Here is an 18,146-nt window from a genome sequence, read left to right as displayed (position 1 = left end):
TCATAGAAAACAACTAACTTTTCATAAAACTTGGAAATAAATAGTGTTTGTGCCAAGTAATGCTTATGCTGTGTGACGTAGCATCCGTGATTATTCAGCTAGTTTTTTTTATGGTAATGGTATATACACAGAAGGATGTATGATGTTGATAATTGACTGCCAAATGACCTTTTGTTTATTCTATAATTATGCAAGTAATATAATGTAATATCATAAGTTTGTATGTGTCTATGGCAATGGATAAACACCTCCTGGGCCTATGTCATCACATCCTTTGCTTTGTCAGCAGATATGAGGCTATGAAAAAAATGTTTGGTTGTCCTCCACAAATTTTCTCGGGTAGGAGTGGGCAAGAATTTTTTTTAATTTCATAGTCCACACTTAACCCAAATAAGGCGTGTAAAAGGATACTTGATATCACTTTATTCATGTTTTAACAATTTAAAAAGTGTCAAATGACTGTTTTAAAATCTTTAGAATCATAATTCTGAAACGGAAAAACAAAATGTGGAATTTGCAAAATTTTCAAAGGAATATTTGTACAGGAAAGACCAAAAAAACTTTTTCTAGTTTTCAAAATTTGGTGTGGGAAGTGGAAAGCAACCAAACAACTTTTTTCTTTGCCTAATTCTCTGAAGCCAAAATATTGTATAGTCAATAACTTTGATAACATACTGAAAAATATATCAACAATATATTTGGGATGTTGCCAATTGCCAATAATTATAGCCTACGTCAAGAAATTTCACTGAAATGCAGAGGATGGTAATGTGATTTTGAATCAAGAGCCAGACTTAAGAATTAAGATGTAAACTGTGTTGTATAAATTTCAATATCTGAATTAAGATTATTTAGAAAAAAAGGACCAATACTATTATTGTACTTTGTGAATATAACCACTTGAGATAATAGTCTATCTTGTCTCATGTTGAGAGTAATGCCAAGTTGGATTTTGCGATGGCAGATTCAAAACACGCATATTAACCTAATGGAGTGGATTATATGCGTAGAATGGCAATTTTGACCTACGCTGGTGACGCAATCAAATCACACTGATAGGAATATATCACTGCGAAATCTAAAATTAGGTTACTTTAGATAAGACACACTATATCTAACTAAGGAAGTGTGGTATTACCACTAGATTAGTATAAAGTACCCCTTATACTATGGACCACAAGAGCCTCATCCCAATGCCATAGTCCAATAACCTCAATTACATAATCATAGTGCAAAATTTGACCTCAAGTTGCAGAGTATGAGTTTTTGTACCCAAATCTTCAAAGGTCATTCAATGAATGTACAAATGTATTGGGATTTAAGAACTGTTCCCCTGAGATGAGCATATTTGGATCCTAGTGTTATGAAACAAAGGAAGACTGACAAATGATCTCATTCTTTCTGGGCATGGAAGAATACTTTAAAATGCAAATTATAATTAAAGGCCATAAAGATTTGTCTCAAAGCTCCTATTAATCAGTTGGTTTGTGAACAGTGTTCGAATTTAGGAAAAATAAATGGTTGTCCCACGGACAACCAGATTACAATTTCTGGCAGTCCGTCTAAGTTTTTGGTTGTCCGTAGGCCTACAAATGTGACTTTTGGCTAGATTTATGGTTGTCCGGCGGACAACCGAATCAGTATTTTTGGTTGTCCGGCGACTTTTTTAGTTGTCCCGGGCAACCGGACAACCAAAATTTTGAACACTGTTTGTGAATAAAACAAACCCATACTACTATGCATTGCCAATAGTTAATTGAGAGCAAATTTCGCGCGGCAGATTTGGAAAATTCACGATTTGCGCAATTTGTCCGTAATATTCCCAAAATGCACGCATTTCCTCCAAAAAGTTCAAAATTGTAGCTTTTAAATTTTTTAAATATTTTTCTCCTTTTTTCCTTGGAAATATTTTCCGCTAACTAACTTATCAGACTTGGTGTCTATTTCATAATTGCCATGATTTCTTTCAATTTTAGTGAAAACTTAAGTTTTTTGGAAAATGAATACTTTAAAAATGGATATTTTGGAAAAATCTTAAAATTCACAGCCGAACTTAAAATTCCCGATTATGCCCAAAATTTGTTAATTTTGAGATGCAGTAACTTTGATTTGCTAATTTTTTTTGTTGAGCATCAACTATACTAAGTGATAATTTAGTTACTGGCAGCAAAATTGTTTTTCACAAATTTAGCTAAATTTAGAAGTAGTCAAATTTAGAAGCAATCTCATTTGCCTCCCATCGAAGACTAAATTTTAAGTGATATTAATGAAATAATATAGCATTAATAATATCACTTTTTAGTAGATATAATTGTTCCTGTGATGTATTCATTTGTATTCAAAGTTGTTTTGAAATTTAGATCTTAGCATGCATAGGGAGTAACTAATATGGTGTGTGGGTGTAAGTAATATGCACATTTTCTAATGTGTGGTGGACCTTTGAGACATACCTCTGTTTGTTTTTGTTTTGTTTTTATCAATGTGGCATTACCAGAAACATGGGTTTTGACAGTCAAGATCCGAACTGGAGCCCTGACTCAATTATGGACTCAAACACCAGGGACGGTCGAACATCCCCCTTGTACAAGTGTGTGCATAGCAACCAGCTCGAGGAAGGGGAACTGCTCATGTGCACACTGGTTTTACAAGGCTTTTTCCACTATGTGACGTCAGCCCGACCAAGAGAATTATGATTTCATCCAGTCTCTCTCCCCTCTCCCCTGGTGTGGAATATAATCGCATCTGCATGACATTGTTTTTGAAATACCCACCTATCCAACCATGATATAAGTGTCTTAGCAGCCGTCACTGTGTCAGCTATCCTTAGTAAGATATTAGCAGGTAAACTGATAGACCCACTCTGAATATGGGCTGCTTGTTCTGCAGCTGGGAGTAGTTTCTCCAGCTCATTCTTCAGGTTGGTGGCCTTGGTGTTGAGATGTAGCAGCACGGATTGCAGGTTTTCTTCTGGTTGATCATAGTTCTGAAAAGTGTGACAACAATTTTAGCATTAAAGCATTACACATGGTTTGAAACTCTTTTCTTTTTTAAATATCCTAAGAAGCCTGACGGGAAGACTGTTGCGGTCAACTGTTTTTTTCCGTAAATCCCATAAGCCTTGGAGAGCAAAGATGTGATGTCGTCATGGCGATGTTTGCATCAGCGTGACATCAAATATGTCCCAAGCATGGACACAGAACTTATGGTGCCTGGGGCCAGTCTCTTTCTTTTTTGAACCTGAGGAGTGGTTGCCATTTTGATGATTGAAAATTGTGTTGTAATTTGCCACATGGGGGTGCACTAACTGGCTGCTTAAATCCCTTAGAACGTCCATAGGATCTTGGCAACACTCCTGGAAGTTGTCCCACTGACTGACCCACTCTAAAGTGACTACCATAAATAAACGCATGCAAAATACTACTCCACATTTGTGATTTTAAAAAATCTTGCTCAAAATGATGATTGTTTTTGTCTAAAAAGATGCACAATGCTAATTTTAAGTTGTTGTTTTTTACCGATAGTTTGAGACAAAATGGCAATGTCACCCCACCAAATTAACAATCAGCTAACTCATTTTAGCTGATACATGTAGTTTCATTTTTTATTTGCTTTGAATACTTTTGTTTAATACTTGGAAGCTTCTGATGCAAATCATTATTTGCCATGCTATGTCTAATTATACAACAAAATTCATTACTCTCAATTAAGGGATAAACATACTTTGATCAGCTTGTACATGTAATTTGCGGGAATATTTAGGTTTTGCATGTTAAAGAAAGTAGACGAAGTACCATCAATGTTCGCCTAATGGCGCACCTATGCTCCTTTGCCTTAGGGTAAATTTCAGGTACAAATAGAAAGCTCCCTCCTTTAAAAATCCCAACAAGAATTAAGGGTACATGCCCTTATTTGCTGGTGGGATTTTTATGGGAGGGCACTTTTAGTTTGTGTCTAAAATTCGAGTTATGTCAAGGGAGCCCATAGCGCCATTAAGCGAACGTTTACGGTATAGGACTTCAATTAATAATTTGTAATACTTCTTCTCCAATATTGATATCAGTCCGCGATGTTATACGGCCCGCCCATTATGAGCTGATCAAACTATATTACGTACATACCCTACTGCTATTGGGGGGAAAGTGAGACTGTCTCATAATATAATAATATTTCCTCTCCCAATCTGATGCCAAATATTGATTTTATGATACCAACTGTTAACCTATGATTCAATTGTGTTGCCTGAAGCATATTGTACCATTACCATTATATCGTTGTTCGTATCTTGTGTAGCATGAAAAGTTATACTGTACATAAGACATGAAGAGTAAAGACTTAATTGGGGGATTATCCCTGGGGAGTCACTCCCATTGTGGCCTGTACACCATCCCCGATAATCAACTTTTGAAAAGCACCCTAAACAAGGATTTAACCCTTGGCTAAAATGACACCCTAAACAGGGATTTCATTCCTAACATCAAATTTCATACCCTAAATTTCATTTCCGGATTTAGAAATTGCAATTTTGCTACCCTTTTTCCAATTTTTCATGTTTTGACACCCTAAACGCGATACGCCACAGATCGTGCCTACCCACCTAAAAAACGACCCTTTTACACGTTTTCATTATCGCGGATGGTGTACAGGCTACAATGGGAGTGACCCCCCCGGGGGGATTATACAGAATAAAGCTTGTAATCCCTGCTGTAAATGAAGTTTTCACACTTGAGTATTTTTGGTGATTTCTTACATGAAGGAGTATACCATATAGTGGATGACTGATGACTTTATGAAGGAACTATGTGACCGTCCATGACAAAGTCAATGTAAAGTGCTTATCCAGAGATACGTACCAATAAACCTTACAGAAATCGATCGAAAACAAAGGAATTTCAAGAGAAAAATAGATCTTTGAGCACCTATTTCCCAAGCATATGACAAGTGATATATCATTTTATAACTTGTTTATGGAGATTTCAACTCAAATCTAAGATAATCCAAATTGCGACTTTACACTGGGTTCGTTGTGGATGTTCACATATTTAGTTCTACGACATTGAAACTAAAAATTATCAAACTTTCAATATGGATCCTAAAATATTATAACAGGATTATACATGTACAAGAATATCATATAAAGAATGCACTTTGATCATAGATATTATGAATTAGGCAAAGGCTATTTTTGTTTGTTTGTTTGTTCATGTACTTAACATAATGTTTTAAAATTAAGTCCCAAATTACACTTGCCGGATGTAAATTCTTAATGGATGTAAAGCAAGCATACAATGATACTTGTCAAATGTGTTGGAGCTAGGCCCAAGCATGCCATTCTATTACTTGTAAAGTTGTGTGTATTACCTATGAGACCAGACCTATAGCAACAAAGTGATTTGTTTCTTCCTAAAGCTGAATTTATACTCTATCGCCGAGCAATTGCGATGCACCACTCTTGGAAAGCGATGGGCAATCGCCGAATTTTGTGATGCATCGCTTGTCGCTTTTGCATTTATAGACGGCAATTAAAATATTCTAAATGCCACAAAATACATTTTTAGAATATCCATTGGTGTCAATAATTACTGTTTTGAATTAATTCAGTACCGAAAGTTAATAATCGAGATATGTAAATGAATTAGACTCAATTAGTAAAATAATATATCCAGTTGATAGGAAATGATTGGTTGGTGCATTCATGTGTCAAGCGACATCGCTCAAAAGTTGAGATTTCTTCAACTTGCAAAAGCGACATTGTTTTTTGCCTCGGAGATTTGTATCAATTGATCTGCTTGACGCTCTGAAAATGGAAGTAAACACTGAGCATGCATGAGTACAGCTCTTTTCTACAATTTTTAAGCGATCGAGTATTATCAGTATAAATTCAAGGTGGAACATTATTACATTCATGCTTTTCCAAACTAAATTTTCCATAGAGCTCTTCATCTTTTGAATCATTTACTGTTCTACTCTTCTATTGATGTCTAAAGCCCGGGGTCTAAAGTTCTGTTAATATCACCAAGAGAATTCTTATTTGCACTATGAATTAAAATTCTATGAGGCTTTAATCTAGAACAAATACTTCCCTGCTTTCAAAATCAAATTATCAGTTTGAACACAGGCCCTAGTGGTTTGAAGTGTTGACATGCATTATTCAGGCACTAATCCATACACAATATCGCTCTAGTTTCTACACATCGAAAATATTGAGGTAAATATCTCAATATACACCATGTACTTGTGCTGAATGACAGTTTTTGTACTGTGTATATTATTTTAATATTTTTGCATAATTTTGCCTTAAGGCTTATCTATGAAGGGGTTTTTGCTATGCTGGTGTGTTACCATAATGCAAGACTCACAACAGTATCACTTCTTGATACAACTTAATTTGGTATAATTTTGCTGATCTTTCTCTAGAACAAATACTTCTCTGCTTGCAAAATCAAATTATCAGTTTGAACACAGGCCCTAGTGGTTTGAAGTGTTGCTATACATATTCAGACAATAATTCATACACAATATCGCTCTAGTTTCTACACATCGAAAATATTGAGGTAAATATCTCAATCTACTTGTGCTGAATGACAGTTTCTACTTTGCTTTTTATTATTCTAATATTTTCGCATAATTTTGCCTTAAGGTCCTTATCTATAATGGGGATTGTTGCTATGCTGGTGCGTTACTGTAATGCATTACTCAAAACAGTATCACTTCTTGATACATGTATCTTTTAAATTTGGTATAATTTTGCTGATCTTTCTCTAGATCTTTAGGTGTTAAGGGCTCTGATAGTGACGTTTGCACAATATTTTTGTAGGACGTGAGTAGCCTTTCAACAAGGCTTTGCTTGGAGCACCGTAGCTCCGCTCGCCCCCACTAGGATCTTGACAAAGACCAGGACGTGAGAGCACATCAGACACACCAAATTGTATTCTGAGTATGAGGAATATCCTTCTGATATCAAATAATTTTGATTTTTTGAAATTTGTGATAATATAAATTTTATGACAAATTATTTTAATATATTATTTCAATATATTTATTAAAATAAATTTTTTTTTGATATTTAGCAGTTCTCAAAGTAAATCTAATGATACATAAAAAGTGCATGTAGCTGGTATGAAAAGCCATCTATCATAAACTTTTGGCCTTTTTTATAGAAGGGGATACACATTTTTTTTTTTAAACGACCCCAAATTGCTATTATTTGATATCAAAAGAACATTTCTCATATTCAGAATGCAATATGGTACGTCTGATGTTTTCTCAGGCCCCACAAAAATACTATGCAAAGGCTGGTGACCGACATTCTGAGAATGTCTCTATTTGTTATGTGTCACTCTGAGTTCGGGTTAATTGACCCCCTCCCCAGATATCATCCAGTATGTCACTGCTGATCCCCGGTGGGTTCAGTTTGTGTTTAAAGGTAGGACGTATGACTGTTCCAGGATTTGAAAATGACCCCCTATTTCCAGGGAATCGAGGACATTTGCAGCAATTTTGCCCCCTATTTTGCGCGAAATCAAGGAAAATTTGCCCCAAAATACCTTTTTTATCATTTTGAGGACGCATTTTTATTTCAACCCCTATCACAAGGAATCAAGGACATTTTTCCGAAATAAATACCCCTATTTAGACCACTTCAAGCACGCTTTTGAATTTGTAGCGGTAAAACGCGGAGGAAAGTCCTAGAAATACACCCTATTTTTCATTTCAAGAACAATTATGCTCCAAAACACCCCTAATTTGGACAATCGCAAACAATTTTGTCCTCGAAAATTCCGCGGACATTTCTTGAAAAGTACCCCTAATTGGAACCATCATGCGTACACATTGTCAGTGAAGACTGAACCCACCGGGTGTTGATCACACACTTACAATGCTTTTGAGTAGTTCAACAGCTTCAAGTAACACTTCTTGATGTCCTAATTTAGTGATTTTCAGATCATCTAAATCTTGTGGTGTTAATCTCATTAGCCTCTCTCCTGCGAATCCTTTACCAAGAAAGGCTTGTATGTATGGATGAAGACAGTCATCTAGACCTGAAATGATGAATGCAAAAAATGGAGTTAGACAAATCCACAATGTTGATATACAAGTACTGTATTAATTTTCGAAGGCTGTGTTGCATCTATTATTTAAAATTCATGCCGTCGTTAATTTCTTTTTGACATGGGATTGGGGGGATGGGGATGGAAACAAGTATAGTGAATCCAGCACCATTTGGTGACAGAATTAGGTAATGGTACAATTGCGCATGAAGGGTATGACCAATTTTGCCATATTGAAGTTAATTAAACTGATGAAATTTGGTGCAAATGTGGAATAAATTTGCACGAAGCACGCAAAAATGGACACTTTTGGGGATTAAATATGAGGTTAATTTGGTCAGAAACACACATATGTACAGGCATCAACATTGGGAGGGGGATGATTGTATGGGCCATCCCCCGACAAAATATAGGGGGGGATTTATCCCCCCATCCCCCCCGGGATCTACGTCTATGAATTCATACCCTCTTACAGTCCTGAACCAATCAGAGCAAATATTGGAAAAATGCCATTAGTGTATTATTTGTGTACATGTATAATTAATCACACAGGCGCGCACACACACATACTACACATAGTATTCGGACAGGTTCGCATTGGGTAGGACTGCTTTCATTTCTCTTGCGGGTTAATGCATTTATATTTGCTAGCATTTCTCAATATTGTTTGGGACCATTTCGTCTTAAGGGGGTACTACATCCCTCAATAAATGTGTGTCTATTTTTGCATTTTTCTCAAAAACTAATAATGTATATTATAGGGGCAAGGAGTCCAATTACTACACTGGAATTTCAGTGACCCTAGACAAGCGATTTGTTATTTATGATAAGAAATAATGTACCGCTATGATGTACCTCATTTCCTATCATTATATACTGAACCGCTTATCTTGAGTCACTGAAATTTCAGTGTAGTAATTGGATTCCTTGCCCCAATAATACACATAACTTTTGTTACCAGTGTTATTATTTGTTGAGAAAATGCAAAAATACTCAAATTACCACAGGGTGTAGTACCCCTTAAAATGGCAAAACCACTGGATTTTTTTTCTTGTGTATGAAATAGGTTAATAACTTCCCAGCGGGGTTCATACATACTACATGTAGATGCATCAATATCGCAGTATGTGTGCATTATTTTGTACAGTTTCACTCCCAACAAGTAAAATACACAGTTATTATCATAATCAAAACACATGTACAGTCTGTCCTACATTGTATATTACTTTGATATTTCCTATGCCAGTAATTTTAATTACTGGCATAGGAAATATCAAAGTAAAACAGAACTTAAATCCAGTGCAAGAACGCAACACATACGAAACTGAATAGTGAGTAAAAGAAGACAATTAAATAGGATACATCCTTTGAGAATTTTTTGGACATATTTTGTGGAGAAATTGCATCTTAAGATCTAAATCATGCTGCTGTTTGTTTGTTTGTTTGTTTGTTTAAACAGTCACACCGTGTGGAGACACGCTTGGGACCTGATGGGACCAGGCTCAAACAAAATGCTCAAGTGCATTTGGTCAGGAATATGGTTCAACAGAGCTCTTGTGGAACTGCATTGTAGAGAGGGGAGAGTCTACACGAATTGCCAACATGCCCGGGCTAAAATAGCATTGGATTTATTATTAGTTCAATAGCTCACTGTGTTGCAGTGTCCTTTTGTACCAGTACTTGAAATACGTATGCTAAAATTGCACTTTTAATGGGATTGGCCATTTTATTTGTTTATTAATTTATCTATAGATCTGACCTGCTATATTTGATTCAATATTCCAGTCTGTGACTATCTGCATAATACTACCTGCATATTTGTAACTTATGCATATTGTGATTATTTTGAGGTACCGGTACACACATACACTATAAAGTATAGTGCAGCTATGAAAATCACCTTTCGATTTTGTTGTAATAATGAAAGAAAAATATCAATTTTAGTATTGAATGTATGCAGCAGGAAATGAGGTTTGCCACATCCACCCACATAAAAGAACAGTTACCAGTCACTACCTGATGGGCGAAGGCATTATTGAAAATAAAAATACATTACAAATAATTTGCCCCAGGTTTAAAGCCCTGGTTTAGACTGTAACTTAAATCATGATCAAAGTTTGTTTGGTCTAATCAAGAAAACCAACTTCATATTATCAGGCCTTGCCGTTTGAGGCGAGCAATCGCTCTCGCTCACCTCCGCTCACCCAAACTCGATTAGTGAGCGATTTTCCACTCGCCATAAACATTAAATATCACTCGCATTTCAACATTAATCGATTCTGTGCCCCATCCAAGCGTAGAAAGTGAAAAACTTTAGCCCGCTTTGCACGCATTTCAACATAAACACACCGAAGCTCTACCGTACTTGATTATACCCAAATGTGAAAATTTGACCACTCGCCTAGACAGCAAGGCCTGTATTATCAAACATATTTGTATTTCTCTCACAAATGTAGTCATTGCTACCAGTGCCACCAACAAGGGGGGGGGTAAGAGGGGAGTTACCCCTAGGCTGGCCCGCAGTCCTAGGGGCCCTGTAAAAAATAAAGAAAACAAACCTTTATGGGCCCATAAAAGCAAAGAAACAGGTCCTCATCAGGGAGCCCGTAAAACTTATCTTTTTTACGGGCCCAATATGGTCTGTTTTCTTTGCCTTTTACGGCCAGTTTACATGTATAACAGAGATCCACTCAGTTTTACTCAAAAAAAACCTAAAGCTGTGGAGATACATGTGTAAACCTGAAAAAAAAAACGGGCCCTGTAATTGCTCTTGGTGGCACTGATTGCTATAGTACTAAGATTGTCACACTATGATGGTTGATAAAAAAAATAGGAAACCTCCTTTCCTGATACACACAGGTATCAGGAAACAATGAAATAGTTTGACACACAAAAATGTTATATTGAAACACAAACATTATTTTTGATATTTGTACCCGCACATGTATACAAATTACAATAGGCATAGGAATCAGAGGAGTCTTAAGGGGGCTCAGCACCCTCAAATGTTTCTCCAGGAACCCCCGGGCAGGAACCCCTAATAATTCTAGGTGAAATAAAAATTGTGATCAAATTACCCGAAACATTTGTGTTTTTTATTCATTTTTTGCAAAATTGTCTGACTCGGGGGGGGGGGGTATGCCTTGGGCACCCACAGAACATGTCATCAACAAATTTTACTTTGATCACCCCCCCCCCAAAAAAAATATTGAAAATCTTCCTATGCCACTGTGCACAGCTACTGACTATTCTGATAAAAGCCTACAAGCTTTGTGACTGGGTACGGTAGTGTTAATACTGTTGAGGAAGTTATAAATTAAGTGAAATATAACTTAGGCGTAATTCCCACGTGCAGGTATCCGGTTTGCTTGACTGAATTCAATGAATTATAGCTCGTTTCAATTAGCTGCTGCCTTGACTAGCATTTTCAATTGCTACAATAACTTTGAACTAATTCTGATAGCATTTTCATGACCTGTGTATACATGTACTATTAATTTACACTTCGTGCACATACAGTACCATATTCATATAATGTGACCAGCTCCAACAAAACCCGGAATAAGTCACCAGACATGTTTTTGAGTTATAGGCTTTTAAATAAAGATGACATTCCCATTAAAAAAAATTTAAAATTTTGGAATTCTTAATTTCATGGTATTAGACTATGGGACTAAGTGGACTTTCAAATCCTTGAAAGTAAGTTCATTAATTTAAAGAGGTTTATTTAATCAATAATTAACAGTTGAGCTATGATAATCCCTATTCAATCCTGTGTTAGGCAGGAAATTAATTGGCTCATCACTCAGAATAACAAGTTGGCAAAATATCAAGGTATCATTTACAAAATTATCCATATCTTGAAAAGTATTGATGCTATAAATATAATTTTGGTATCATTTTAAATCTTATTAATAGTCTAGTACTTACATTTTCATGCAAATCATGAAATGTCAAAAATGCAACTTGTTCAATGTATTGTCAGAATGGGTCACATAAACTATATACATGTACATTGTAAGTCAAAAACTGCAGGTGGATTGAAACACATGGCTTTGTTTTTTCTTTTTTTTTTTTTCAATTTCATTTTTAATACCATATATTTCTAAATCTTAGTTAAAACTGCATGTTATTGTTTTAGGGAGATCTTGGACTAATTTATACTTTCATGTTTAAAAACTTTTAAAATCATTAATTGAAAATATATTCTGAAAACAAATTAGTGTAATGCTTTCCTAAAAGTAAAATATTTTGATGGAGGACAAAAAGTGTACCCTTTTTGAAGGCTAGTACGATCACCCAATCACCCTACATACATTCTTCTTCTTGGTACAGTTCAACACCCCTAGTGGGGAAGGCGAACCGGAAAATGGTGTGCACTTAATGGTTGAGCTATTGGAGATTTGTTACTTGTGCTTTGAACTGCTTGGGTTCTTCAATGCTGACGATTGACTCAGGCAAGCTATTCAACTCCTTTAGTGTTCTAGGTATGAAGGAGTTCTTAAAGCAGTCCTTTTTTGTTGACAGTTCTATGAATGATTTGCTGTGTGTACGGCGAGTAGGACGCGTGACCGGGCGTAGTAGTGTTCGGATAGGGATGGACAGGTAACCCTGATATGATTTCTGGAATGTTGAAAGTCTAGCTATCTTGCGTCTTTGTTGGAGTGTCGACCAGTTTGAGTTCTTAAGCATTTCTGTGACACTTGCTCTCCTGTCGTAGTTGTGTTTGACAAAACGGATGGCTCGTCTCTGCACTGCTTCCATTTTAGATCATTGGATATCTCTACTCCAAGGTATGAGTGTGAGTTTGTTTCCTGAGGATGGTGTTTGCAAGTGAGTAACTGTGTTTTTTAGAGTTATGTGAATGAGTCATTTTAAGCACAAAGCATTTCTCTGGGATAAACTTCATCTGCCACTTTTTTTCCCACTCTGATAACCGGTCAAGGTCTGTCTGCAGTTCGTCAGCGTCAAAGTCGTTCGTAATTGTCTGGTAAATAACACAGTCGTCGGCGAATAGTCGAACCGTGGAGGTGATGTTGTCCGGTAGGTCATTAATGTATAGAGAAAAAGTTGTAATTGGCACCCCTTCATTTGGCCAGGCCAGCGAAATACCTGTGTCTACAGGTCGCCAACCTACTGATTGGCAAGCGAGGGGATTTGGGTTCGAATCCTGAAAAGAAAAAAAAACTTTGTTGTTCATCTTCTCTCTTTATTCCTTCCTTCTTTCCTTATCCAAAAAAAAGGGTGTACGGCATTATGGTCAAGGGCCAACCACTGGTCAGCAGGCAGTATCTGGCCTATTGAGAACCCTTGATCTAGAGGTCCAGCAAATGTGTGCAGTTCAGGCTGGGGGGGTACTCACATTTGGTTTTAGGTGTGCCACTGAGAATTTGAAATTTGGACCCATCGACATACCAAAAATTTTTGGCCGAATTTAACCCTTAGAATTGTCTTAGTTCTTACAAATGTTTACCAAAATAGTAGCGAAATTTCAAATATTTTGGCTAGATTGAGCAAAATTGGGCTATTTTTCAAAGAATAAAAACAAATTCAGAAAAAAAGGACCCATCCATAAACCAAAATTGGTCACGAAAAAGGAGTCATTGATAAACCCAAAGTACGAAAATGCTACCCATGTTTGCGGCATGTCCCCGTATGGCCATTTGTACTGAGTACCCCCCTCCACGTTACTTCATCATACATGTAATTTAGCAATCATTTCTCCTCATTAAATCATTTACATGCCACACATCTACGCAAGATATACACCTATGTATCCTTAAAACAATTATGCAACATCCTCACAGGCAATTACTATTTAAATTTGGATGCAAATGACTTGTTTTTTATTTGCAGATTTCTTCCGATACAACCGACTTGTTTTTATTGATGTCATTTATATGCTGGTCATCTTACTGACTCTATTAATTTATTTGGACTCAATTTAATTACATCTATAAATAGGATAGACAGGAAGACGTAATTGCAAGGCAGAATGTCATGACTTCCCATGATGCAATGCACAGAATTAAACAAGAGGACTCAACTGCCATCTTGATACATGGGAAAAAATTGGAGGTATTCATGTTTTGCACCAGAAACTATTTGGTGCTTGGTCAGTGGCGGCACCAGGAACTTTTTTCGGGAGGGGGGGCAAGTGATTTCCAGGGGGGCAGGATTTTGCCCAAAATTGCCGCAAAAAGGGGAAATTTGTGAATTTTGGGGGTTTTGCTTTGAAAGTGGGGGCCTGGGGGGCAAACTGGTGGGAGGGCAAGAAAAATATTTGGTGGGAAAATGCCCCATTGTACCGAGCTGATCCTGGTTGCGAGCATGGTATGTTTCATCATCATCATCAACCATTGTTGGTCCACTGCTGGACGAAAGCCTCAGCTTGTCTCCACCAGATAGCTCTGTCTCTAGCCTTGATGAACCAATTTACTATTCTCCAGTATTGGTCATCTTTCATCTCTTGCATGGTCTTTGTGGTTCCTGTTTCCCACCATACATGTAGGTCTCCATACACCATCCATCTGTTTAATGCCTTTGAGCTAGAGATATCTATAGACTATAGGGCTATATATAGGCCTACACATAATGTAGATCTTCATCTAAAACCATTAGTTGCATAGAAAATGTCTGACATCCCCTGCTGATCATAATCAGCAGTTTTTCTTAGTTGTGGGGTAGAGGATGTGGTAAATAATGGAAATTTAAGGATTGCCTCATCATGTTTCTAAGTGATTACAAAAATTGCAAATTTCATTTCATTTTAATAAAAACAAATTCAAATCTGTTCTCAATCTGTTTGCAAAATGTCTGTAATGATGATCTAAGCATTAATACCTGTTTTAATGAATAATGATATCATGACCTCAGTCATAGTTCACTGAAAAAAATGTGACGGGAAACTAAATCATTTCATTTCATTAGCCTATACTGATAGTATTCCGTTGTCATATTCTGGAGCAGAACTGTTTAACTTTTATTGTAACCCAGTCCCTGATCATTCCTGATAAGACCAATTCCACATGATCTTTAAAGGCTTAATGTACGATTTCCTTCAAATTTTAAATTTGTCATTATGGGAGATTGGGGTTAGTTGGAACGCTGGGGTAAGTTGAAACATTGTATTTTTTCTGACACAAAAAATAATTTGGTAAAATACTGGCACCTAGTAATAGGTATTAGTAAGGGTCATCCACCAAATTAGCAACAGCACTGATGCCCCACCAGTGTTGGCTTGGGAAAGGAATATCTGTTTTTTGACTTACTGACTAATTTTTATACCCCTCAGAAAAGATGCGTTATCTCCATGTTGTTTGAAGATTCAGGGGATTATTTTTTGAGTATCATAAGCACTAGTAGTAAGTCCCAGAATAATGTTAAATAAAAGTTTTATTGTATTTCTTATTTTGTGTAATGAACTTTGAAATATAAAAATAGGCATCGGGGTTAGTTGAAACTTTTGAGGTGGGGTTAGTTGACACGTGAAAATCACATAGAAAAATATGGTTAAAAATTTGACTTTTTAAAAATTTGTAACAGGTTTACCATATCTTCAATATTGCTTTAATATGGTTAAAAAGCAATAATACAAGCAAAAAGTGCACACAGAAAGTACATTTTATAATATTTTAGGCTTCATATATTTTGGTCCATGGCGACACTCGTCAATTGTGTCCAACATATTGACCCGCACTCCCACATATTTATTTATTCATTTTTTCACACTGATTGTATGTTAAAGGGTGCCTTCAAGGGAAGTATAACCCTAACAACACAATAATAATTATTTTGAAATTTTTACAAGCCGTGTTTCAACTAACCCCACCCTATGTTTCAACTTACCCCAGGGGTGGGGTTAGCCGTTAGTTGAAACACTTTTTTTCAAATTTTCAAATTGGATTATATGAATAATCATAAGCAGGTCCAATAAAGTTTAAGGCTGTATTTGTAGCATGTATGTATATGTTTATACTGATATGGTTAGTGTTTCTTGAAAGTAATCGGTTTGCGTTAAAAAGACGATTTTGTGAAAAATGTTTCAACTAACCCCAATCTCCCCTACTCAAAATGCTGAAATAATACTAGTAATAATGATCGGGAATGGTTTCTCAACTTTCTGTCCATTTTGAGCTGAAATAACGAGGTAACGTGAAAGAAACACTGCTTGTTATTTTGGCCGTTTAACACGCAGTTCTATGGGCGGCCATAAAGTCATAATTTCTTGAATTATGACTTTATGTCGAACTTTGCTCTGTTTACCTACAAACACAACAAATTTGGCTGATTCCATTTAGGTGCAAGTTGTGACATGCATGTGTAAACATTACAAATATGCAAAAAAATCCAGGGGTCGAAATAAGCGGTAGCCCGATAGCCATGGCTGTTAAATTTTCTGTCGGGCTACTGGGTTTTATCTCCATGTAGCCCATCGGGCTATTGATACTTGCTGCTGTGTTTAAGCTCCATCCTCCATGCCTGACAATTAACAAGAGTCCGATGTTGGGCCAAGAAAAAAATGTTTTAAGGGCTATTGAATTTCCGCCAGGGCTATCAGAAAAAATGTCTAGATAGCCCGGATGGCTATCAGGAAATGGTCCCTTATTTCTACCCCTGAAAATCAGGTTTGAAAAAATTCATATTATAAGATCGTACATTATGACTTCAACTGCTTTCTATAATATTTTGAGCAACTACAACACCTTGGACCAGTGCAATATGAACATGTATTTAAAATGAAAGCAACCTCATGAATCCTTTTTGTTCAGTGTCTACAATGTAAATAGTCTAATTGAAAACTAAAATCCATTTCCGTTTAGCCTTTGTAATCCAGCATGTCCAGCTTGATGATTTGTACAACTTGTACTGTACAACCACTGTAATTTTGGCTTGTCCTTCTCGCCAGCGCCCGGTCCACGGTTATTTCCGCGGGTCACTTCCGGGTTCAGTATTTGTATTACCCCAATCAATGCCTACAATGGGTGGGCAAATCTAAAAATCGAAATGATCGTGCAAAAGGTTCATGACATCTACATGCACAAAATCCCATCTGAATAAAACAACACCACGATCAAGGTCTTGTGCATCCTAAAATCCTTACAAAAATGCTGCAAGAAAGAGAATGACGAGAGATTTGTGTCCACCGACAACAGAGCTACTACTGTCAAAACATACGGCGGCCATTGACGGCGCGACGGAGCATGACTGCAACATGCGAGGATGATTTCCCGTCGGAACTGTAAACAAACCAGCAATATATTTACCTCGTAACCAGTCGGCGACTTCTTTAGCCGTCCATCGTTGAATCTGCAAATTTGACATTGTGAGAGGTACATCGCTTTCAGTTTCGAAACAAAACCTCTCCTGTTCTGTCGGTCTTCGGGAAATACACTACTTTATGGAATGGAAGTGCACTGCCACTCCATGGAAGTTCATAACAAGAAGTCAACCAGAGAAAATAAAGGTAGAGAAGCGACACTCCGTACAATTAACGTGCAGACGGCCTATACCGATGTGAGGACAGAAAATGTGACTCTCCTGCTAGTCTCGGGCGCGGGCCAGACTGTATGCGGTATGAACAAAAACATAATTAACTGGTTGTGTAGGAGACTAGCAGGAGAGTCACATTTTTCTGTCCTCTGTTGTCCTCCGGAGTGTCGCGGTCCTGAGTCAACGCACTTTCGCATTCAATCAGCTGTGAAATAGTTTTGCACTGGGCTGACATTTATAAATTGTTTTAACAGATACGGGCGAGGAGGAGGGAGAGGAGGCCTACTCCCCGCGGGGGAATAGCCCAATTTTTCCGTAATCTAGCCAAAATTTTCAAAATTTTCCCAAAATGTTGGGAAAATTTGGGCCTACTCCCTATGATTCCAGAAAAACACGGCACTATCTTGGATTACAAAAATAAACTGAGCTCAAAAAGAAACTTATAATTTTTCACAAGGTCATCTTGAAATCCTGTCCATCAAATTGAACCAAAATTACACACAGGTTTACTTCAATAGGCCTACTCTACTCTTAACACATGTCAGTAACCAAGCAGTTATCCAACTGACACAACAGCAAAATGCACTGACATGGAACAGCTTCCTG

General features: G+C 36.9%; 1 protein-coding gene across 2 annotated transcripts in view; it reads right to left on the bottom strand.

Annotated features, from left to right (window-relative positions):
- The window catches only part of LOC140140774 (connector enhancer of kinase suppressor of ras 3-like), a 40,433-nt gene extending 22,944 nt beyond the window's left edge, over window positions 1–17,489 (bottom strand). For both annotated transcript variants that reach the window (XM_072162515.1, XM_072162516.1), the window contains exons 1-3: window positions 17,315–17,489; window positions 7,876–8,039; window positions 2,772–2,983 (exon numbers count right to left, since the gene is read on the bottom strand). In XM_072162515.1, coding sequence (XP_072018616.1) covers window positions 2,772–2,983; window positions 7,876–8,039; window positions 17,315–17,372 — 434 coding nt within the window. In that variant the 5' untranslated portion in view covers window positions 17,373–17,489. The remainder of the gene's footprint in view (window positions 1–2,771; window positions 2,984–7,875; window positions 8,040–17,314) is intronic.
- Between the last annotated feature and the right edge of the window lie 657 nt (window positions 17,490–18,146).

The sequence above is a fragment of the Amphiura filiformis genome, chromosome 19 (genome assembly GCF_039555335.1).
Source record: "Amphiura filiformis chromosome 19, Afil_fr2py, whole genome shotgun sequence".
Lineage (NCBI taxonomy): Eukaryota > Metazoa > Echinodermata > Ophiuroidea > Amphilepidida > Amphiuridae > Amphiura > Amphiura filiformis.
This window is presented reverse-complemented; position numbering and strand designations above follow the sequence as displayed.